At 42.3% G+C, this 26112-nt stretch overlaps 1 protein-coding gene across 1 annotated transcript; it reads left to right on the top strand.

Moving 5' to 3' along the window:
• Positions 1-3135: 3135 nt before the first annotated feature.
• Positions 3136-26112, top strand: trpa1b (transient receptor potential cation channel, subfamily A, member 1b). Its single transcript, XM_062521197.1, has 27 exons — positions 3136-3233; positions 3572-3734; positions 5888-6063; positions 7275-7382; positions 8303-8411; positions 9230-9375; positions 11883-12019; positions 13286-13334; positions 13558-13657; positions 13973-14073; positions 15035-15204; positions 15526-15690; positions 16607-16721; positions 17757-17923; positions 18294-18384; positions 18715-18774; positions 19611-19709; positions 20070-20140; positions 20637-20790; positions 21821-21910; positions 22462-22631; positions 22809-22938; positions 23210-23392; positions 23548-23616; positions 23711-23812; positions 24320-24435; positions 25241-26112. The coding sequence occupies exons 1-27, from the start codon at positions 3150-3152 to the stop codon at positions 25428-25430; spliced, it is 3315 nt and encodes a 1104-aa protein (XP_062377181.1). The 5' UTR covers positions 3136-3149; the 3' UTR covers positions 25431-26112.

The raw sequence follows: 26112 nt of genomic DNA on the forward strand, positions 1-26112 counted from the left end.
CATGTGAATGGATGACATAAATAACTATAATGACTGATCGAGAAGTTTTCCATTTTCAGAAATATTTGTAAATGGTTCTATTTGGTAGGTAAGGTTATATCATGGTGATATGGATGACATTTTTCAACATTAGTCAAGCATAATCTTTTGCCTGCTTTCCATGGAGGGTATCATTTGCACAAAAAAACAATTCCCATAAATTCACAGAAGGCAAAACACAATGAGAGAGAAACTTTTAAGTAAAGCCATTAGAAATCACTTTCTAAAAGATGCTATCTTCAAAACCGCAAAACACCAGGGAGGTGCAATCCTTGCTACATTAACCATAGCCATTACCATCTTCAGACACTCAGAGGCCAGTTCTAATGCCAAATTAGCGTGTGGTTTATGGTTGCATGGGAGACCAGGACATCCTCCACACAGGTCAGCCTCTGGAGTGGGAAGCCACAAGCTGCTGTAACTGGATAGCATCAGACTGTGTATATAGCCGCTGTTGTTTTAAGGAGGTGGCAGAACCGACATACAGAGCAGAACAGCTCAACAGCGACAGGACTCCTATCAGGTAGGTACTGCATATTATTCATTTTACTATTGTATTGCCATAACTGGAATGATTCCTCTTTATACTGCAACTTGAATGGAGGAGAGTTTGTGACATCTAGATGGGTCACACTTCCTTTGCCTCTGAAGTTTATGAATATAGGCTACTGTTTGGTGATGGACTGTATGTGATCATTAAGTGTCAAAAGTTGTCTCAGTTTATATGTTGTCTGTTCTTAGTGTTCTTCGATTGTTAGTCAGATAACATTTTAATCATGTTGATGTGATATTGTACGTTTATGTAAATGCATATATATGCATACTCTTCCAATACTAAAATGTGATAAAGTATTGAGATGTTTGAGATCTGTGTCAAATAGCATACTCTGGCAAAATATACTGTATGTATGTGACAGGATAAGAAGAATGCAGAAGTTTGTAAGACAAATACATCAGAGAGATCTGTGAAGTAAAAGAGGAGATATGATGGAGGTTATGGTAGAGTGGTCCTGGATCTGAACACTGCAGTATACCAGAAGGCTGTGAGTTAGATCAGGGGGATGACAACATGGTGCCTCTAAACAAGGCATTTAACTCCAAGTTGCTTCAGGGGGTTCTGTCCACACTATGGTGCTCTGGAAAAGAGCACCTGCTAAACTGCAAATCATGTAATGATCACATGCATGCCTCAAAGAAATATTTTTTATAGAACCATAAGGAAGAAAGTCTTCACAGAAATGAGACGCTTTTGACACTTTAGGATCAATTTTTTTGTTGCCAATGAGGAGTTAATTTTGTCTGTGTTGAAAAAATAAAGGCACCGTGAGAATTAATCTAACACTGGCTGATATACAGTATGTTGGAAGTAATTTTTTTCCAATAAGGTCTCACCAACAGCAGTGTAGAGGTGGGAGATTGATATAATGATGTGTTTATCACAAAGCAAACACAGACATTGTGTTCCAGACCTTTTTGTGCAGTTGTGGTAATATTTATTTAACTGTGGTTGGTCTTAGAAAGTGATTAGTTCCAGTTTAGCAAGGGTAAGGAAAGTAATCACATGTCAGTTTTGAAGCTAAATTAAATATACAGCTTCATAATGCCAGGTCTTGCTTGGCATTAAGTGAACATGTCATGACAAGTTTCTATAATTTCAATATTTGTTTTATTTAGAAAGTGTGTTAAGGTATAGCTGAATGTTGGTCCAACCAATCTTACGAATGCATGACTTCCAGAAGGCATATATATAGCTACAAACATCTCAGGAACACGTCAAAACCATAAGTTAGAGCTTAAGGTGTAACTCAGGAAGAAAGAGTGTTAAGAAGGTTTCGGGAGACCAGGCCCTACTGTTCTGTACAATAAAATGAATGAAACTGTTTTTGAAATAATAAAATTCTTCCTCTAATATTTTTTTTCTGTTGTGTGGATGAATTTTCCATTGAAGCAATGAAGGAATTACCCATGAAATTATTAAAAAATGTGCAGAAAGTAAAACATCTATTTTCCATTTTTACAAAATTTGTTTTGCAAAATTTGTTTTACAGTGCTCAGTGTAAGAACATTGCTTCTTTGCTACGTTGTTCATTGTATTTTTCAACCTCCAAATATGGTGTGGTGTGTTATCCATATTTAGAAGAACTCTAAGCATTCTCCAGCTTCAATTCTGTACTCTACCAAAATATCTTTGAGGTTAGCCAGACCTGTTGAATCTAGCCAGCTCTGGTGGTCATATTGTTTGGATAGATGGATTATACATCTAAACCAAACTCATAGCCTCCTCCACAAACAGTGTGATGAACTGCATGAGTCATTTATGCTGAGTCATGGCCGTAATTGTTTTCAGAGATAAGGAGAAATTAGATCAGACTAAGAGCAGGTATCGATATATGCTGTAACTGCATAATTGTGATGACAGTGACCTTTGTAAAGTTACGTATTGATCTCTGAATTAGGAACTTAATCTTGACATGATAAGATGGCCAATTCTGTAATGATGTGTGTTTTATATTGAATTTTCACCTTGTGCTGCTGAGGCCCTGATGTACACATGGGATCTTATTGACTTTTTTCCCATATAATTAAGAGTCCATGTGCGATAAAGGCAAACATTCACAAATACAATACTTTCTATTAATACCCACTGTTCCTCATTGAAAGGACATTCACAATGTCCACAGTGTTTATCTGTGGGAGTGATGCTTACACCACTCCCACTGTAGTGTTTACACAACAGTTTGCATGGGAAAGAATTCCCATCAGACACATGACTTCTCTTGCAATGACACAAATATTTTATTTTATTTTTTATTTATTTGTTTTCAAACAAAAGAGGTCTTACCTTCAAATGTCTGAAGTAAAGTTTAAAAAGTGATAGAGAAAGTAACAGGGCCCTTTGTTGCTTATGATGAGAACACCTTTGGTAGTGAATGGACAACATCCTGGCCAAGCTTTTTACATGGCTAACTAATGTTCTCCAAAGGAGGAGAAACAATAATGCAGTTGTGGAAGAGCAGTAATCCAATTTGCTCTCATCTGCCTGACCTCATCCTGAAGACATTTCCTACTGTCTTTCAGCTGCAGCTTTCTCCAGCACCAACGCCCTCCCCATGACAATCGACAGGGAGAACAGTTTCTACAAATGTGTGATTGACACAGACGATGCAACCCTGGATTCGGGAAAGGTCTTCGAAGTAAGTGATACTTGTGTAATTGTTGCCGGAACTAGAACTGAAGTTACTTTGCGTGGAACCAGGAGGTGTCAATGCAAGAAATTAAGAATGTGCACTCATTTTCTGAAATGGTGTGCTCATTTTACTATGCGCCCAATTTAGTAAATTATGTGCTTGTTTTACTCAATTGTGCACTCATTTTTAGTAAATAACAACTAAATCCTCCATACCTCTTTAAATTCACAACTTCGTAAATTCACAACATAACAATCTAGACCAAAAAAAAAAAAAAAATGGATCCTTGCTGTGTTTGTTCACCCTCTGATCTCCTCCATTCCACTGTCCACTCCACTGCCCAGTGGGCCCATGAGGGGAACACAGCGGGCCTACAACACCTCATCAGGAAGCACCCAGAGTGCCTGGCGGCCAAAGATGACGCTGGCGCCACCCCACTCCACCACGCCACCTCTGGGGGCAGCCTTGAGGTCATCCGGCTGCTGGTCAGCAATACCGGACCGGAGGGTGAGTGGGCGCATCACAGCGTTTTAATGCTTCTCTCTCTGTTTCCAATAAAAAGCCATTACCAATCGAATCCCAACGGCCCATGCTGCTGGTGTCTCCCACAAACTGTAGTTGATCATTATGGGAATCATTGCTGTAATGGGATCCTGGAAGACTCATGTAATCTCATTGAGGACTGTAATCATGTAAATATGACACTCTCTTGTCGGGATGGAGACTTGGCTGAGAATTAGCCACACTTAGCACACTTTAGCTCAAACTGGCGATGCTCATAATACACACTCACGCCCTGATGCAAACAACCGATGAGATGTAGATAATCGAGATGTGTTTTGTAAACAGTTGCTTTTCTAAAGCGCTTTCTGTGCAAATGACACCTGTGTATAGCCTGCCCTGCACACACCTGTGCTACACCTGCATAACCATATCAGACGTACAGTAGACGACAGTAAGTGGTGCTGCAAGAGGACACGGACAATGATGAGGCGAAGACCCATACAGAATCATTCCCTCTGGCAAGGCCATTATTTTATATATCCTGATTCAGGCCTTTCTCTCTATACGGTATTCATATCAGACTGACTAATGCTACGGTGCTTCTTTCCCTTTTATACTGTACTTTGTTGCTGACCACTAGAAAACAGGAGATGGATGTTGTGTGCTCTACTATCGGTGTTTTTATCTGTGCAACCACAACGTTTTTAGTCTATGCCATGGGTAATATCAGGTGGGTTTCCCCCCAGCTGATCAAACTATTGATTTGGAGTGTTTTGCTGTAAAGGAAGAGCAGGGAGGAGGTGTCACACAAAGCTACTGGAGAACAGGAGGTCTGACCTCCCCCATACAGAAACACAATGAGACACCATACTTAGCTCAAGTAATCATCGCAGCACAATGAAATAAAGTAACCGTAGAGCAAAGTCATTTTTACTGTTCACACCACTGAGTGCTACTGTCCCCTCAAGTCATCTTCAGTTAGGGACGAGATAAAAGCAAAGCATACAGTCTCTCTCTCTCTCTCTCTCTCTCTCTCTCTCTCTCTCTCTCTCGCTCGCTCTCTCTCTCCTTCTCTCCCTCCCTCTATCTCTCTCTCTCTCTCTCTCTCTCTCTCTCTCTCTCTCTCTCTCTCTCACACACACACACACACACACACACACACACACACACACACACACACACACACACACACACACACACACACACACAAGAGCAGGGAAGCAGAGAAGCGGTGAAATGTTTGCACCAGGAAATAATGACTCAAGCGAGGTGATAAGGTGAAGGAGAGAACCTTCCCCCATCCACTGATGGAAACCCCCCGCCCCCCTCCTCTCCCCTCCCCTCCCCTCCCTCTCCCCGCCCCATTTCCCCAGCCAGCACCATCACCACCACCCTCCCCTCTCCATCCTCATCACGCAGCACTGCGCCTCTGTCACGACAGCAGCACATGGGCTGGTGAATGAGTGTGATGGCTGTGAGGGCATAGGCTACAGTATTCTTCACAGGGCAGAGAGCTGACAGTGGATATCTTTTTTCCCCCGTATCCCATAAAGTCTCAGTAGAGACAGCGACAGTGACTTGTGTTTCACACTGACTGGTTAGGTGTTAGGAGCACAGAGAGAGAATGGACTTGATCCAGAAAAGCACTGCACTGTTTGCAGTATAGTTTATGTACATGTGTGCATTCAACATTCACGTCAATTTGTATTTTTCTTTATTGCGCAGAAACTATAGTACAGTATAAGTAAATATACAGTAGGTGTGTGTGTTGTGCAGCACCACCTCTGGTAAACAACTGTTTGTAAAGCAATATACTTGTGTTTAATGTAATTTGTGTTACATTTCTTAACATTTATGGATTCAGAATAGGATTTTTTAAAGCCATATTTTGACCAAAGAGACTCACTCAAGAGGATTGTGCTTAGTTTACAGCATACTGTATGTAGTAGCCTCTCTTACATCCAGAGTTGAAAGGCTGGAAATGAAAGAGCACTATTCAAGGTGGCTTGTGTCACATCTAGGTTTATTTATTCACATGGCTTTTCATGTCATTTACAGAGACACACACACACACACACACACACACACACCCTCAACATTAACACAGTAGTTGACTTGGTGTGCTAACTTCCCTGCCCCCTCATCCCCACCCCCAGGCCTGAACCTGTGTGATGGTCAGGGCAACACTCCGCTGCACTGGGCCGTGGACAAGCACATGGGGGACAGCTGTGCTCTCCTGCTGGACCTGGGCGCTAACCCCAACATCCTCAACGCAGCCCTCATGTCCCCTTTACACCTGGCCATCAGCAAGGGACACAACGACATGGTGGAGGTCAGTGGCCGCAATGAGTGCATAGGACATTGTGCAAGTAATATACAGCTGTTAACGAGTCAAACAACACATAGCACAGCATAGAGTGTGTGTGTGTGTGTGTATGCAAACTTGGGTGAGTGTCTATGGGTGGCAATGATAACAATGGTGAGGTCAAATTTGTATACCAACTCAGGATGAACATGGTCTGAACTTGAAGAATAAAATGAACACCAGTCCATTAAAATTTTTTCCATATTATTTATGGGAATATGTATCTATAATTTTTCACCAAATCACATCATTTTATATTATGTGGGCCAATCTAATTTGTGTTAACTTGATGTAAAGCACAGGCATTCACCAAAGAGTGGGTGGGAATCCAACAACATAGAGAGGAATATAAAAAAATCAAACAGAGAGAGAGAGAGCGAAGGCAGCCATGTTTTGCTCAATTACAGTCCACTTATAGTATCAGTGACTTGTCCCCAGACTGTGAACTCTCATCTCACTCTGCCAAAGCCATATCTGGAGCCATGAAACTAAAAGCCCCCAGGCAGCAGCTCAACTCTGGAACAAATCCGGGCTGTACTGTAGGTCCATGCCAGGCAGTTCAGGTCATCAGGACACCAGCGCACTGAAGCACCTTACATGTTCATTGATGACACCAGGTGCTTGGTTAACATTTAGGTGTTTTACACCTCATAAACTTCTAAAATGAGGGCTCTGGTGTCCCTTTTAAGGTACTCTGACTTGGAAGAGGCCCACTGTTCTGGATGAGGTTGATTATGTTAAAATCTAGCTGTAAAGATAATTAAACCACCAGCATTTGGCTTGGATGGGTGTCTGTCTAACACATAAAATCCAAAGCATGTTGAAATAAAACTTGTGTGAATCATCTGTTCAAACAAGTTGATTTCAGATATTCACAGTCAGATTATACACTTGGTAAAGTTTTGGGTTATCTTTGAAACAATATTCTTATGTAAAAAATGCAGATGGAAGCACAAAACAAAGCATAGTTTGATAAAAGTGCTTCACCTTGTAAACAACATTTATGTAGGATGTTGCAGTTTTACTCCCCAAGCAATCAATGAGACTGAAACAGTGGGGACTTGGAGAAATGGAGCAATATTGGATGTTGCTCGCTCCCCGGAGTGAACACAGGTGTGTGATGTTTTTGCTCTCGAGATCGATAGCAGGTGTTTGATCTCTTGCCTCTCTCCTCGCAGCTCCTGTTGTCCTTCAGCGTCACAGACGCCAACCTGGAGGGAGACCTGGGGAACACGCCCGTCATGCTGGCCTGCTCCAACAACAACTGCCAGGCCCTGCACATACTGGTGAGCGCACAGAGACAAAGAAACTAACCAATTAAAAATAAGAGTAGTGTCAAAGTGACACCAGCTTCCTGGATCTAAAGGTCTCGTTTTATGAACCTTCTCACCAGCTTCCTGGAGCTAAGGTCTCGTATTATGTTGTCATTAGTATGTCATTAGCATGTAATCTGTAAGGGCTGCAAAAATGATGCGTAAATATCGTTTTTTTTTTTTATTTTGTTCTCTTCTGTACACTTATCAAAACTGTCAAAAAAATAGCCTTGTAATGTTGTTGATCATATGATGGATAGAGGTGCTAAATGAACAAATGTAAAAAAAAACAAATGCAAATTTGAAAATATCAATCAAATCAGTTTAAACAGCTGTCATGCACTGCACCTGAGTGGGTGACTATGTAAAGCAGAGGTCTCATCAGATGGCTCAAAAATACACACAGTCTGATAAACACTTCAAATTTGTTTAGGTGTGAAAATGACTGCAGACATTTGCACTGTTTTCATCATTTCATTTTAGTTAGTAAGTAAAGGGGTCATTTCCAGGTTAGCCAGTGTGATATTTATCAGTTGAGACCGTTTTCATGGACATTTCATGCAGTCCGTCTAGTTGCAGAGTCCATTGGTGCTAGGCTAGCGCAAGTCAACGGTATGATGTAGCATGCCACTAAAAACGGTCTCACCCACTCCACAGTACATTCAGTGCAAATAAATCATAACCCCTTAGTCAGACTATCAATGTAAACATCTGTGTTGATAGAATTATATAAAACTAGCCTAGATTTCTCCTTTAACTACTCTCTACTACTGCAACTAGGACTCTCTCTCTCTCTCTGCAGGTAAGACATGTTAAGTTTCAACTTTGCATTAAAAGCTTGTAAATATTACTACTTTAAAGAAAATCTCTCTCTTTCTCTCTCTCTGTCATAGTTTAAGTATGGTGCAAAGTTGTGCTCCCAGAATAAGCTGGGCCACTATGCTATCCACGCAGTGACCTTTAATGGGTCCAAGGAAGCCATGGAAGTGATTATAAAAAAAGGTATGTAATTGTTTTTCACGTGAGCTATTTACTCTCTTCAGTTTATACAACTTGGGAGGTCTGCAGTGTTTCAAATTTGTTTTGATTTGTGAGGCCAAACCTCTCCATGTCATCACAGATGGAAAATTCCACAGTTTGTGGTTTGTGCATTAGCTTGGACTGGCGTAGGTCAGTCATAGCTTTCCGTCTGGCGGACGAAAACATACAAGCTTTGCTTTCATTTGATGGCATGACAATGTATGTCACATCAGTATCTTTACATTGTCATCAGTCAATGACTGGTCACTTTGCATACATGCTCAGATGTAATGCTAATGGTATGTACCAAGGGAGAGACAATATGGCTTCACATAAAGATCCGCCAGCTGCTCTAACTAAATAAGCAAATAGTCAGGATTTTAATATCCTCCCAGGTTGGATGATTGGTCATTGGCCTCGATTAATGCAAACCTGCCAGTCCAGAGCAGATAACTACTGACACAGGGGATGTGTCCCATGCGTAACAATGACACACTGCAAAACATAATATTCTCCCTTATACTGTATCTGAAGACACAGTCACATAAAGACATGCTCAGGGACAGTACAGTAAAGTACAGTACAGAGATGGAAAAACACATAGTTTCATTCTTCTATCCAACCATAATTGTGACTGTAAACGTAAGGACATAAACTACTTACAAATATAAAAATCAGATAAGATATGAAGTCTGATTTCAATGCTGTCAGGCGGCTTACTGTATGTCAACCTTGTAAATGTAGACAAACAAAGCTGATGTCATATGCTAAAATATGCCTGTGTGTCCTTTTTGACACAGGGGAAGAGCTTGGACACAATGTGGAGACTCACCTAAACTACCTGGACAAATCCCAGTGCACTCCTCTGCATCTGGCTGTGCGTGGAGGCAACATTGAAGTCATCAAACTCTGCATTGAGAACGGGGCCAGAGTTAATCAGCAACAGGTAACACATGTTTGGACCACTTTACCTGAACCCAGTCTCATAAGACTTCCATTATCATGCCATTAACATGATATCAACCTCCTGTTCCCATATAGGCACCACGTTACTATAACTAGATTAGATTACATTCAACTTTATTAGCATTGTGCAGAGTACAGATACAAATATTAGGTACAGTATATGGTTACTATATTGGTAATTGCTGTAACAGTGTAAATGATATCCAAACTTTATATGCCATAACAAATTAAAGCAACACTAAAGCACTTTTCCTCTGTCGCATGAACACTATTTGTTTATCCAGCAAATAACGATGTCCACAGACAAGGTAGAGTATGTTGCATGATTTTATGAAAGTATGATGTATTGCGACGTTGAAGCAAGTCAAATTTGTAGTTTGTTATGTCTCATTCCACCGAACTACAGAACCGCTACCCGATCTGGTAAACTTACATAGTGCGGTTATAGCCGATATTAGCCTGGCTAACGCCTCCCACTTCTCAAATGAGACGTGGTCTGGCAACCAGACGTTCATTTTCTCGTATTTGAAAAAATGCCCAGATCCGTTCATTGGGCGCCACGGATGTCTATCAAATGCGCATAGCTCACCCAACTCGTTCGTATGCAACGCTAAGGGCTGCCGTAAATCCTTTGGCGTCGAATGTAGACGCAAGAGGGCAACGGAAACTTCTCGGATGTTCTGTGATTGGTTCGCCAACATCAGGCGAACATTAGGGCGTTAGTTTCCAGACTGGCTTAGCAGCGGGATTGAAATCACCGCGCAAGGCAGTATGGGAAAACCCAGGCTAAGCCGATATAGGGCTGTGAAGCGAATGCAGAAGTGCCATTCACCCTGTTACGAGTTGATGAAATGACTTTGGAAACATTATTCTAAGGTACAAAAAACTCTTTAGTGTTGCTTAAATGTCATGCCATCAAGCTGCCATGGCATCACCTGGCCATGACAATTCAAGATTATGATGTCATTATACTGTAAGGTCATGACTATTTACAGTATGACAGCATATAACATGTAACATATATCTCCCCTATTATGCTTCTATCAGTCTTCTGAAGTTGGGTTTTAAGTGCTGCTAAACATTTCCAGTCAACAGTCAGAACAGTAACACAAAACACTTGACCGCATTTACAGAAATCCTTCAAAAAATATCTGCCAGCATCGACAAAATGCAAAGCACAAACAGCTTGAATCTGCAAGTCCCATGAAACTTGATAACCTTCACTTCTGGAGGCCAGCATATATTTTACTGTAAAGCCAATTAATCAGGATGCTTCCTACATGGGAGCCAAGCTGAGTGATCATTATGAAACCGACTCCAGGCAAAGCAGCTTACCTATATCTAATTACAGGCCAATAACCAATTGGATCCTTTACCTCAAATCCATGGCTGTAAACAAAACAGCCAACACACACATATGCACACACAGACACCGACACACTCAAGAGACCTGGGACCTGGATTGGATCTTGGACAAGATCAGGGCCAGATCAGGGCCAGTTCAGGGCCAGATCTGGCTGGCTTCAGATGTCAGCAGCACTCCGGCTCCCTTCCTTAATCTCCTCTGTGATCAGTGGCAGCGGCGGCAGCCTAGCGCTTCTCAGGCCTAAAAGGCCTCTGATGGCCAAATTGATATAAATGACACCCACTTACGTCCTCGGAGGGAGTGAGGCCTCTTGCGGGCCCGAGGCCACGCCAGTCAAAATCCCCTCATTAATGCTTTGGATTACTCCTCTCCACACCCTCGGAGGGGCAGTGGGGGGGTAGGGGGGTGGGGGGGAGATTGCCCGGCACTCATTTCAGGACGAGCTGCCAAGGCCTGGCAGGGTTGGACTCTGTCATTTGTCCCTAATGGGCTACCGTCATCTTCATATTTCGTTCTCTCTCTTTCTATCTCTTGCTCTCTGTCAGTGTGTGCAGTGAAGGGAAGGTTACTTTGGAAATGTAATAGATTACGATTGCAAGTTACTGTATTTAAAATGTTGATAGTCCTTGGGTTAGACAAACACTGGCAATGTTTAAGTATGTATATGTGTGTATGTACTGTATGTGTGTTATGTCTGTCTGCCAATAATCAAACTTGAAATAGAACAATTTAAACTTTTAAACCCAAATGTAACCCCATTGTAATCAGGAACATTTGAACATTAATGGATTACAGTGATGTATATTTTGTAATTAAATCCCGTAATTCCGTAACATGTAACTTGTTACTCCCCAACACTGGGTGTGTGTGGGTGGATGGGTGTGCGTGTGAGGTGTCTGTGTGTGCATGCGTGGGTGGTTTTGTAGATGTGTGAGCACATGTGCGCGTGTGAGTATGTGTCTCAGTATGCACGAATTTATGCATGTATTTATGCGTGTGTGTGTGTGTGTGTGTGTGTGTGTGTGTGTGTGTGTGTGTGTGTGTGTGTGTGTATCTGTGCATCCACTCATGCTCTGTGCGTCTGTGTGTGTGGGCGGATGGGCGTCGTTGGCCAACCCCAGGCTGACAAATCCACGGCTCTGCACCTGGCCTGCACTCAGGGCGCCACCGAGGCAGTGAAGCTCATGCTGGCCTCCTGTCTCCACGGCGACGACATCATCAACATGAGGGACGGGGCCAACCAGACCCCCCTGCACAGGTGTGTGTGTGTGTGTGTGTGTGTGTGTGTGTGTGTGTGTGTGTGCGTGTGTGTGTGTGTGTGTGTAGTCCAACAGCTAGTCCTCCCTACAGAGGATAGCTTATCACCTGCCAACCAGGCTATTTGTGATGGGACCTGGGGAAACCCATCACATGGTCAAATAAAAAAGATTTCTGCTCCGTTTCAACCCTCCACTCCAACGCAAGATTCTGATACCATCCTAGCAACATGCTGGACACCGTCCCCTAGCAACATCCTGGATTCCATCCTCACAAAATCCCGGAAGTTGTTAGGATGGTATCACAATCTTGGTGAAATTTCACCATGTGATGGGTTTTCCTGTATCCCATCACATGTCGTTATCAGACTGCCAGATCTCCCTACACAGGTACGTTTATCATCAACCAACCTGACCCCCCAGAACTGGTTGGTTTATTATCACATAAGACCCTGGTATACTAGATTATTATCAGCCAACAGATGGACCAACAAGCCCCCTTGGTAAAAATGAATTGATCTATCAGCATTAAAAGTAGAGCTCACTACATCTACCTTGCCCATGCTATATCATAACCAGCAGAGACGGTGAGAGTGAGAACCCATGCGCAAATCAGGCACGGATCAACAAAAGCTCTTAGTGGTCTGATTCCCACCATTTCCCACCGCGCGCTTGAAACAAACGTTCGAAACATTAGCTCATCTGAGCATACGCGTTGTGATATTAATACCAGCTCCATAACAGTAAAACCAATAAAACCCAGAAAAGAGCCATTTATGCCTGAGTGGTTTGATACAGGCAAGGTGATAAATGCCACGTGATCGGATGCCTTCTGTTTGAACTCGTCTCCATCTCTGATATTGAAGCAGGCCTTGCTTTATGGTATTATGAGGTGGACTGAGGACAATAGAGGAGCCTAGTGTTAAGACAAACATACAGATCGGATATTAGTATGGCTGATTCATCCGTCTTGTGCATGGCCTGGGTATTAACTCCTCAGCTGCTGCCTGTTTGCCCTCTGTGTGACCCAAACAGAATTGGTTGAGTTTCTGTAGGAAAATACTGGTCTGAAAAAGCCATCTAGTTCAATGACAGTTTTGACCTTAAATGGACATTGTATAGGCTGCCTATCCACCTGCTGTGCCTGACTTATATCTATGTATACAATGTGTATATGTTTTAAATCAACATAACTCTGTTGTTCAATGCAAAACCGACACCACTCAAATTCAGGATGAAAATAATACAACCTGTTCTTCTCCCTCCAGAGCGACAATATTTGATCATGTGGAATTGGCAGAATATCTAATTTCAAAGGTAAACACCCTGCTTATCGGTTAAGAATAGAAAAAGAAAATTGCCAGCTGTCATGTTTCACGTCTTTGTTCAATGATTTCAAATAGTCATGCAAATGAGACGTGTTTTAACAGATGGATGCCTCCATGTCTTGAACAAGCGCTGTTAATTATCCATCATTCATTTGTGTCTGGTGACATATCTAAATATAAATCGGCTGGCTTCATTGTGTTGTTGGGAACAGGGGGCAGACATTGACTGCATTGACTGCAAGGGCCTGTCTCCGCTACTGCTAGCCACAAGCTGTGCAGCGTGGAGGGCAGTGGCCTTTCTACTGTCCAAAGGTGAGTCACCAGTTCACCAAAACATTCATATGAAAAATGGCCACGCATACTACAATGTAGCTATTTTACCTCAAGCTTCTTGTTTCATTGAATTACTATGTGGAGAATTAAGTCTCTAATATGTGTCCAGAATGCCTGCTATTTCTCTGTGTGACTCTGCACTACAGTATATAATACACTATGATGCCATGGGAAGGAGCCCCTTTAGAGTTAACTGAGTAACCAGTAGCCTACTAAATTGTGTTACTGTAGAATGACGAATATAAGTTTCTTTTGGGTAAACACTGAATGTGTGAGTCTACTTTCTGTAAAAAGGAGCAAATATGAAAATCAAGGACAAAGAGGGACGGAACTTTCTGCACCTTGCCACTTTCCAGCCCAAAGGACTGAAATGTATACCTGAGCACGTCTTACAGGTAAACCACCTTTCCACTCTCTTTTGTGTTAAGGACTACATCTGTTTTTCATTGCGGTGTGGGTGAAGTGCAGGGAGTTAACTCCAATGCCATGTTTGTCTGTCCTTTTTCTGGTCTCCTAGTGACAGTACTAAATCTTTAGATCCCTCTGAACGCTAATTAGCTGAAGAGCCTTGTTTCAGCAACTGTAACCAAGGGCTTTATAATCACTCGGTCAATTTAATTGGTCGATTTTATATCCAGGGAGAGAGAGTTAAAAGATGCAACGTCATTGATGATCTCCTTATGCGGGATTGAGAGACACACACTGTTACAAAGGACGTGTCTTAATGACTTTGTGAAGGTGCTACTGTGAATACTGTACACATTGTGATCCTATTGACAATTCACTGTAATCCTGCCAACGATAAAGTCTTCCTCCGTGTGAAAACTGCTGTAAAACAGCATTAAACAGCATTGGTCAGCATTGGTCAGCATTGGTCCGCACTCTACATCGTCTATGCACACTGTGTGCATTGTGTACTTCGGTACAGTAGGTCATATCATACATTTTCAGTATTTTAGATGAGTACTGTAATTACAAATGAGGTTTCTTCTTAAGTACTGTGTATACTATGTAATGATATTCTATCAACAATGCACAACTTAGTTAATTATTAGCATTAGTTGAACTTAGGACATATGATTTCACCATAAACTGTTCATTTTAATATTATGAGATGTTTATTGATGTCATTACAAGTTACTTTGGGCAAAAGTGTCAGCTAAGAACCATATACAGTACATAAACATAAACGTGTGTTTGTTATTGTTTTTATAGCATGCCTGATTGCAATTAGGGTTCAGGGTTTGTGTTCTGACCAGAACACCTCCTCTATGGAGATGTCTGTATACCACTCGTGGCTTTTGAAGAGTTGTGTGTTTTGGTGACCATGGTATAATGTGTGCTGTGTTCCCACAGACTGCCACCGTGAGGGACCTCCTGTGTGATGAGGACAACGAGGGGTGCACTCCCCTGCACTACGCCTGCAGACTGGGGATCCACGACTCCGTTAAGAACATCCTGGTCCTGCAAGTCTGCCCCAAACGCAAGTCCAAAAACAAGAAATCAGCCTTTCACTTTGCCGCTGAGTAAGGACTACCTTTTGTCATACTGTTATCACCGGCACTGAGTTGGATGCTAGGCCCAGTGGTCACACAGATTAATAAGCACATTGTCCGCGCACAATTGTCATTGGCAAAATTCATCATGCTGAACTGAAACAGCTTCATTCATAGTAGTATACTGTCCAAGTCAGACTCCTCTCACAAACACTTGAATGCACATAAATATCAAGTCTTAGTCAGTCAATTTTACCGGAGTGTGCCCTAACACAACATGACATCCTAAAACATAAAGGTCATATCCACTCAAAAATAGCGGTCCTCTGGTGTATGACCCCTTTTCCCCAGGTACGGGCGTATAAACACATGCCATAGACTGCTGGAGACAATCACAGACTCCCAGATGCTGAACGAGGGCGATGAGCACGGCCTCACGCCCCTCCACCTGGCCTGCCGTGGGGGACACACCAAAGTGGTGGACCTGCTGCTCAGGAAAGGAGCGCTGTTTCAGAGGTACGTTACCCGGGACAAAATGTCCACAGTGATACAGTACAGGCAAAAAAAAAAAAAAAAAAAAATGTCACCTGCCACAAAGGAGTCATTTTTCATTGTTTGGTTTAAAGGTGCAATGAAGTAAAGTCACACACAATCTAAAGTCATAGAAAAGTGGTTGCTGGTTTTGGAAACTTAACAGTGTAAGAGTAAGGAATGAATCACACACAATATCTCATATCATTTTATGTCCAGGGGCCCTTTATCAGAATTGATTTAAGAGTCATTGCACGAGAAAACCGGGCAAAACCCAGAACCCAGAGGGGTCCCAGAACTCCATAACAAAAAACAGCTGGAGGGTTTTAAGTATATGGCTGTTCATAGTTCCACATACTTATCACATATACAAAGTATGAGCCGATTTGGCCGACCCCCATCTTCCCACCTCTGCCTGGTTTTCTCATGCAATGACTCTTAAAGATAGGATTGGCTATACAACTATTGTATTATTAGAACTACACAAAGAACCTTATACTGCATTCATAATGCATTCACAAGCATTAAACTTGAGATACTAGACACTCACAAATGGCCTACGTTTGATTTAGCCTGTAAAACTAAGGCACTAAATTAAATATTTACCCCAAAATACAAATTTGGTGATCAAAGCACTATTATGTTTTTCTTGTAGTGGAAAAGGGAATGTCAGAGACATCTTTCTCTGTTGACTGATTCTAAATGTAGGAAGTTGTGCTATTCATTAATGTCACTTGGTTGAACAGCCCTTGCATTAGTGTTATCCATAAAATAAGGTTTCAGTGTCATTCTACCGAGACAATATTTGCCAAGATCTTGGCATGACTTGACACAAAAACAGCTGTGATATGGCAGTAAGGAGTATGTTTGGCTCAGATTTTCCTTCCCTGTTCATCTTTAGTGATTACAAAGACATGACATGTTTACATCACGCTGCTGCCGAAGGCTACACACAGACCATGAAAATCCTCCTGGCAGCCAACATCAAACTACTGGACAAGGCTGATGAGGATGGGGTATGAGTCTCAGTATAATAACTCTAATGCAAAAATGCTGTGTCTTTTTCCAATTTCTGCAGAGGCTAAATATGTTCCCAAGGAAGTAATAGTTATCACACATGCTCTAATAACTTGATTCACCTCTACAGTATGTGGTGACACAGCAAAGTTATAATAATTAAGTAATTAAATAATACTAGGGTCTGAAAATGTAGATGCTGGAAGTTTGTTTCACTTTGGTTAATATTGTTACAGCGGTGAGCATGAGGGTCAGAAGTCACCTGACTGGTGACTACCTTCGGTGTCCTCACTGAAACTCACCCAACCAACCACATACTGTACCACACACACACAGGATTTTGCAAGTCATCTCTGTCAACAAAGCCATCATGTTAACAAATTGCTTACATGTTTGTTCAAACTTCCGTTTTATGTAATACAAACAGTTAAAAGCCTGGCCATGGTAATTAACAAAGAGGTCATGGTGGAGTGGTGGCCAAGAGGTATGCAGCTGTGCAGTAATAAACTTTAGCAGTGAACAAACTCCATATTCACTTCCTGTGTTCAAAGGTACAGGTTCAAATCCAGTGCAAGACTGTGCTTCTTACAATGACGTTCACATTGATGTCATCATCCTACTGGCAGGGAGGGTCAATCTAGTTGAGTGTAATACCGGTAGAGACAAGGAGGGTACAGATCTGAGTAGTGAATAAATTGTTCTCCTCTACTACAGATGGTAGCATCTGACACCCACAGCATTTAGCCTCCTAGCTAACATGCCCTCTCAAGAGTGCATGTTTCAGCTCAAGTATGTCCATATGTTCAGTGTCAGACTGTGCTTCTCCAACAATGCATTTCTAGATCTACTACAGATTGTGTGCATATAAGCACAGAAATTGTCAATGTCTATTAGACCTACTGTCTGGCAGAGTGACACCAACGGTCAGAACCAGTTCCTTGTGTGAACTGGTGAACTTGATCTGAATCTGATTCTGAATTCTGATTCTAATTGGCCTAATGATTCTGCTCACCTTCCTCAACTCCTGGTCACAGAACACTGCTCTGCACCTGGCTGCCAGGGAGGGACATGTTGCCGCGGTGAAGCTTCTGATGGACAGAGGCGCTGCCTTTCTTCTGAACAACAGCGATGCCTCTTTCTTCCATGAAGCAGTGCATCATGGGAAAAAGGAAGTGGCAGATGCCGTCATTGAAAATGAAAGGTAGCGTGATCACCTTCTCCATGTATGCCACGACGGTACAATATCCTGTGTGACTTCTCATATAATATGATCTGTAGTGATCTATAGAACAAAAGAAGAACAACAAAAACATTTGTTCTTGCTTTGGATGTAACAAATATTGTATATTTTCGTAAACATTTAAATCATAAAACGTTTTCATTAAAACATATAAAATTAGACTGGATACTGGAAAAATGTCTCAAAGGACAGTATTTATGGCACTGAATAACCCTTTCACATGTTGATGGTTAATCTAAAGAAATTGTCAATATTAGTCATATGCTCTATACTGTTAGGAAGGAGCTCATTATATATCTAGCGTGATATACTACTTTTTGTCATGTTGCAGACTAAACGAAGCTATTACAATATTTAAGCATGATTCTGACCATCGCTGTGTGGTCATTGACTTGATTGAGTTAATCCCCGAATCGTTCAAGGTCAGTATGTCCATTCCTTAACATCTGTGTTTATGTATAAAAGGGCTATAGAGTTCTGTAGGGTATGAATACATGAGTGGCACTCACCATTGACAGATATGGTATAGATCTAGAGAAATGGTTCCTCTTTGGCTGCTGATCAGACTAACAGTAATGGTGGCAACCATAGACTGTATATATATACAGTCTATGGTTGCAACAAGAAGCTTTTCAATGCATGGGCAACACTGAACATAGGCATTATCTTCACATTTGGTTGCTATTTGGTCATTTTTTAACGTACCCTTTCAATAATAACCATGTAACTGTGATACGTATGGCTCTGCACAGCATTTACTGGACCAGTGCATCAGAGAGTCTGAGCATGACGCCAACTGCCCTGACTACCACGTACGTACAGTATACACATATTTTAATGCACATATATCTAATGCTTTTACATATTTAAGATCATTGTGAATGTGGTTCAAATGGGGTCGGTTGAGATATTGGGTATCGTACAATACAAGTACATTGCATAAAAATATATACATTAAATTAAAAAAAAAAAAGAAAACCCCAATTATATCCCAGTTAAGTAACGAATTGGATCCATCATTACAATCTAATGTAAAAGTAAACTTAGACATCCCACATTAGATCATCATGGGTAATAATGGTTGATCAACATTCCAAACAAAGTGGCAAAACAAAACAACCAGATGAGTAAATTAGCTTGCTCACAACATGCTGTGGATGATAAGGTTCACCAACGTTTTATGACATCAAATAAGGTCACCTTCCAAAAAATTTGCATAAAAAGAAAACAATTTAACTTTTTGAAAGATATTTCAAACAAGAATTTTAGAAATCCAAAATAGAAGAATTGTGTATGAATCATGAGTGAAATATCCTTAAATGGACACTGACTTTAATCATTTCATACAATCAGTTAAAATGCTAGTTACACAATCATTGTTTTCTTTTTTTAACTTGGGCGGAATTTTTTTTTTACTGCTAAAACATGCTTTTGATCCAACACTTCAAACAGTTGCACCTGCACAGATATATTCTTCATAAGGTTATGAGTATAAAAACTTTTGGGGGTCTTCTCAGGACAGCAGCCACACAGCTCCACATGGTGTCCTGGATTGCCCCTCATTTTGGTCTTGCCTTGCTTCTGCAAACCACCTCATAGATTATTTATGCACTGCTTTGGGGATGACTGTTTTTCATTTTGCCTACAGATACAGTATAATTTCCAGTGGCTCCAAGCTCCAGTTCAGTTGAAGAAACATGCCAAGACTGACAAGAGTTTGAGAGTACTACCTCTGGCTTGTATGAATGTAAGTGACTGTAAACATAGACTCCAGCAAGCATTCAACAGGGTATGGAGATAGGAACAGGTTCATAGAGACTCTGTGTATCAAAATATGCTATTCCAATCGATAAACAACAGTGTAAGAACTGCAGTTATGGAACATTCCAAGGCTAACTCTTTGAATAGTAAACTAAGGTGTCCCACAATTTTTCACCCGATTACAGTAAAACAATGCAAATGAACAGCAAGGCCTACATTTATCTGATGCTTAAATAATGTAAATGTATGGTGTGCTTCAGCTGAAATACTGACTGCTGTACTTCTCTCGAAATATAAAAGTAAATGGAACATCAAAGCGCTGACATTTTCCAATGCAAATTCCCAGGCCATGGTGCAGTACCACCGCGTTGAGCTTCTTACCCACCCAGTGTGCAATAAGTACCTTGAAATGAAATGGTAAGCATGTGCTTATGCAACACATTTTATGCAAGAATTTGTTATGCCATTTGTTCATTTACAGCTTATTCTGAAGTAGAAGTAATCCATCAGCAGAGACAGAAATTTAATTTGATATCCTCAAGATATCCATGTGAAATGATGTATAGATAAGATTTGATGACAATATTAGAATGTATGTTGCACATTCGTTTTGTGTAACGGCGCTATACGCTTTTGTGCAAAAAAATTGAAAAGTCACCAGGGTTTAATATCAAATGATTTAAACACTGCTGGTGGTTCACCCAGCATAATTTTAATTTTCATTTATGTACATTCCATTTATCACATTGATATTTAATGGCTTGCTCTCATTTATGCTATAAAAAGGAGCACTTTCTCTCTCCTCCGATGCTTTTATACTGCACACGCATGGTGGGAATGAGCCCCCGGCTGGGCAGAAAGCCGTCCCGGGGTTTGACTTTATGAACGCTGCTGCTGCTGCTCTCTCTGGCAGGCTGGCGTACGGGAGTAAAGTTCACCTGCTCAATCTGGTCATATACCTGCTTGGCTTGCTGCCCCTCACCTTCCTCATCATCAACCTGAGGCCCACGCAAACCACGGGCCAGAACGGAACATCTGTTGTGGTCGGCCCCATTCCCATCCGCCAGGTACTCCACTCAATCTACACACACACACACACACACACACACACACACACACACACACACACACTCCCTCACCCCATTCGCTGATTAGAGAACTCAGTCGGCGGGGCTGTGCGGAAATATAAACGTTTCTTTGAGCCATTGTGTGGAGACAAAAGGCATACAGGCTGGTGGAGAGAACAATGAAGGTGCTGTGCTGACGAATGATGTTCGTGGAGAGAAATAAATAATGTTAAGTAGTATAGAGAGCACAACACTCTTGTGCTACACTTACAGTAAGGTGTTGTGACTATGTAATGACCACTCCATAAAAGTGAAGTGAGCTCAGTGTCCAGTTTAATGTCCAGATCTCCTGTGAGATCTGGCAGGGCAGGCATGTATTAAGCATGCAGGTATTGGCCGTTGCTGATTTCCATAGCACTTTACGGTAATATCACCTTGTCACCTTTCTCTAACACACTTCCCACCTCCGAGCCAAGACCTTTCCATGATTCACGTGGCCTTGTTGGCCAGATGTGTTTTGCGTTGACAGAACATTTTATGTGCTATTACTTTTAATGCTTGCCATCATCATCCCATATGCATTTCCTGGGTAATAACCTTGTCCTTGTCCTATTACTTAATTTACTCACTTTCATTATGAACTGCGAGTAATACATCACATTCCCGGCTTCAAGGTTAGAATGCCTATTGCTCTTGGCATTGCCGAGCCCATTTGGGATATTGCTATTTGTCTTGAGAGTAGGGGAGTGTTAGAGTAGAGTTTGGCATTACACAGGTATTAGGCCACGATTAAACTAGGATGCAGCTCCTGGAGGACATTTAGTAAACAATGTGTTTACTGTCAGAAGCTGTTTGCACTGTATACATTTAAGCGGGGGATTTATGACGTACAGCATTGCACTTCAGCTCGACTAGAACAAAATCGCCTCCGAGCCATGAAATAGTTGAAAAGAAATGAATCAAAATAAAAGATGAGTTTTTTTCTGGGCTTGTATTCATCTTCTCTCTGCTCTCTGTTTCCCTTCCACAGAGCAACTATCTCATCACCACCAGCACCATCATGGTCATTGTCATCAGTTGCTATGCCGTATTAAAGCAGATCTTACAGATGTCCCAGCAGGTAACCGTCGTCATGTCATCGCACTGTGCCCGCCCTATCGCATGTCCCACCCGCTCGATAGATAAATCGCCGTCCCTCTGAAGAGAGAACCTTCAAGGCGAGGGCTCCCGCTGAGGGCATTTGGGCCATTACCCATGATTCAGTGCCCGTGTCTGTGTCTGAATTGCACCACCACTAGGCCTGGAAAATGGGAAATGAGCTCTGGCCTTGAGGACCTCCCCCTTATTTTCATCTGCATCTGCAAACCCAGATGTGGCCAGCGGAATAGGATATGGCCAGGGTCTGGCCCTGAGGTGGTGCGGAGGTGGGCCAGATCAGAGCCAGCTCTGTTACGAATGCCATCTCTCTCTCTCTCTCTTGCATGGGTTTAAATACAACAATTGCCCTGAGTGCATGTGATGGTTATGACCTCTGATTGTATGATGATGACATACAATATTATGCTGGTTTGCACTACCAATGGAGCCATGGAGAGGCGTGTCCTCCACTGCTGACACGCGGAGAGTGATTAACAATACAACATCTTCACCGTTTTCTTGTTTCACGTGAAGAAAATGAAGTACTGCAAAGACCCTTCGAACCCAGCGGAGTGGGCGACCGCCATCGCCTGTCTGATGTTCACGATTCCGATCATGTTTGGCGTGGAGGACAACTGGGTTTGGGAAGCCGGAGCAGTGGCCATCCTGTTAGCCTGGGTCAACTTCCTGCTCTACCTGCAGAGGTACTTGTACCGTGAATATCACTGTCATTGTCATCATCAAACTAAAGCCAGACAGGTGGATGATAAGGAGGAACACAACTCTGTGGACCATTTCAAGCTTTAAACACCTGTCTTCTTATGTGTCTCTCTCTCTCTCTCTCACTCTCTCTCACTTTCTCTCTGTGTCTCGGCATGTAGGTTTGAGCACTTTGGGATTTATGTGGTGATGTTTGGTGAGATCATCAAAACACTGTTCAGTGTCATTGTGCTCGTCATCTTCCTGGTCCTGGCGTTTGGCTTGTCCTTCTACGCTCTCATGCTCCATCAGGTGAGCATGCACTCACAGTTTTAACACACACACATACTGTACATGCACACACACACACACACACACACACACACACACACACACATACACACACACACACACACACACACACACACACACATACATGCACACACACACGCACACGCACGCACGCACGCACGCACGCACGCACGCATGCACGCACACACGCACACACGCACACACTCCCAGTGTCCACACCAGTAACTGAGGTTTGATGTGTGTGTGTGTGTGTGTTTTTGTTCCAATTCAGAGTGAGTTTCACTGGTTCGGCCTGTCTCTGGCCCAGACCTTTGTCATGATGGTGGGGGAGCTCAACTACCAGACCAACTTCTTCGGGGCCTTCGAGGGCAACCGGCTGGCTTTCCCCCAGATCACCTACGTGGTCTTCGTCCTCTTCATCCTCCTCATGCCCATCCTGCTCATGAACCTCATGGTATGACGGCAGACGCGCTCGCTCGCTCGTTCACCCGTCTCCACAGGAGGAGGAGGAGGGAACGCGGCGGTGAATCACTGTCGCTAATTGTCGCTAACGACTTGTATCGGCCCCCGCTAAATTGAACGTATTTGTCTCCATTTGGGCTCTCGTAGATTGGTTTGGCAGTCGGAGACATTGCTGAAGTGCAGAGGAACGCCTGTCTGAAGCGGATCGCCATGCAGGTCGGAGAAGGGCACCCGATGCCGCTTGAGGGAAAATGAAACTTGTTTTGGGGGGTTGTGCTCGTTTTGGTGTAATGAAATTATTCTCTTACAGATTGATCTTCACACAAACCTGGAGGAGAAGCTTCCATATTGGATCCTTAAGCGAGTGGACAAGTCTTCCATCACTGTTTATCCTAACAAGGCCTGCAGAAATGTAGGTATTTGGCAACAGTGGCTGTGTACCTAGACTTTATCACTGACCCATATGGAGAGGCTTAGTTTACAGAGAAGTTTACCAAGAAGCACTTACGAGGCAATTTGTTCACCCCGGCCGACATATGTGAATTAGCTGGCCGTAATTCTCTGAGAACAAAACAGTTTAGCTTGCCCCCTGTAGTCTCACTTTCACTAAATGTGAAGTAAGTTTAATTTATACAGCACATTTAAGACCAAAGTGCTTTACACAATAAAAAAGGACACCTCCATGGCATTAAAACACTTGCCTTGCCTTTACATTTTTTAGGTGATCTACCTTTGTTCAGATAAAAGCATTGAAAATTAAATAATTAATAAGTCACTGTGAAATGCTGACGTGTTGGATTTTGCGTGTGCGTGCGTGCTTGTGTGTGTGTGTGTGTGTGTGTGTGTGTGTGTGTGTGTGTGTGTGTGTGTGTGTGTGTGTGTGTGTGTGTCCGTGTGTGTGTGTGTGTGCTTCTTCCAGAGGAGCATATTCAAGTTCTGGCACTCGAGGGACGTGTCGGCGGTGCGGAGCCGTCTGAACACCGGCGGCAACGAGCTCACACCGGTGGAGACGGAGCTGAGGAAGCAGAAGCTCAGGTGACCTTCCTCTCACCTGACGGCTCCCTTTCACTGTCAGGAAATGAACGGCTAAAAGGACGTGAATAGCTTTAGTTTGCTATTTTTTTTACCTCACTCCACAGTTCTGATATCTTCATGTTTTCATTGCCCTCACTCACACATCAGAGATGGCAGATGTGGCACATACTGTAGCTCTCTTGGCCCAACCAAAATGTACCAAAAGCACCAAAATGTTTCGTCTTATAATGGTTACACCCATGCTTCACCTCATGTTTTCCAGGAGACTCTTTCCAGTGTACTTATTAACATGTTAATATTACCTTATCTGCCGAGTAAAGAAAATCATTTCCATTCATACATGAGCAAAGACAGCGCTGTAATGGTCTCAAAACTGCAGCTAAAGTAAGGTCGGCAGCCCTTGGCATTCCTTATTGAATTTAACCACAACATTAAGGGGCTCTACTTGCTATTGGTCACTTGTGACATGCACTTGTGGTGGTTAAGTGCGTTGTCGTAATCATTAATGCAGCAGAGTTGACATGTACATTATCTGTGTGTGAGTGGCCTCTAGTGGCCAGGCTGTAAAATGCACGCTTGCCCATTCATACAGCACAAGATTTTAGGTGATGGTTACAGTTGCCTTCGAATTTACATATTTGTTTCTTCACAGTGAATTTAATATTTGTATGTATGAATAAAAGCATAACTTCTACTGCATGACTAAAACTAAATAACATTCCTGAAAGTTGATTACCCCTACATACTCAAAACTCACTCTGTGTGTGTGTGTGTTTGTGTGTGTGTGTGTGTGTGTGTGTTTCAGACTAAGGGAGATCTACAGCGTGCTGGAGAAGCAGCACAGCATGGTGAAGCTGATCCTGCAGAAGATGGAGATCACGTCGGAGGCGGACGAGTACGACGGGCCGGTCGATGCCCACAATGGCCGCAGGGGACGCATGCAGAGGTCCAAATGGATCCCCATCGTCAAATCTCTTCATCTCAAAGCTCACTGATCGCATGTATAGAACTACCTGGTATGCTGGCGGTCACTAGAGAAGAGACCGGTGGCTACAGAAAGGTTTCAGAGACCTTTTTTTCTGTCTTTTATTCAGTCTGAGTGTCAGTTGTTTATCTAGAAGGATATATATGAGGTGTTTTGTGAACATTTGTGTGCTACTGCTACATTTTAACGATGTCTTTATTTAGGTCAATATAGGTGCCTTTTAAGTTGGAATGAAGACAGGATGGTTGAGTATATCCTCAAATTGAAATTGCAATTATGTTTGCTGAGGAGAGAAATAACAACACGTTTGTGGAGGCCTGGAGTCCTTTTTAGACTATTAGAATACATCACAGTATCCTATAGAATTGATGTTGTTCATTTATGCTCACTTCCTCTGTGATAGTCTAATCATGTTGTACTGGAAATTAACGTTTGCTATTTGAAATTAGTTTATTTGCATGCGATAATGTGTGTATGTACCTGTGTTCTACGTGTAATCACAACATAGAGTATATAGTCTGAATGTCTGCCTGCCAGTCTGGGATCAGTCTACAGAGGGAGACAGTATATCTCGCCCCATTTTGCATTATGTTGATGAGGACATATTTACGAAAGACATAATTGTGAGGTTATAGTATAAAGTGTGGTCATATATCTTATATTTAATACTGTGTGTCTATTTTGTGGTTACT

This window comes from Sardina pilchardus, chromosome 19, assembly GCF_963854185.1.
Source record: "Sardina pilchardus chromosome 19, fSarPil1.1, whole genome shotgun sequence".
NCBI classification, from domain to species: Eukaryota; Metazoa; Chordata; class Actinopteri; order Clupeiformes; family Clupeidae; genus Sardina; species Sardina pilchardus.

What these genes read in the sequence shown, in the direction of transcription:
- trpa1b (XM_062521197.1), top strand. Translation starts at nt 3,150, where the DNA reads ATGACAATCGACAGGGAGAACAGTTTCTACAAATGTGTGATTGACACA. An exon ending in AAAGGAGCGCTGTTTCAGAG is followed by an intron (nt 15,691 to 16,606) that starts GTACGTTACCCG and finishes GTTCATCTTTAG; the next exon opens with TGATTACAAAGACATGACAT. An exon ending in GCCCCATTCCCATCCGCCAG is followed by an intron (nt 20,791 to 21,820) that starts GTACTCCACTCA and finishes TCCCTTCCACAG; the next exon opens with AGCAACTATCTCATCACCAC.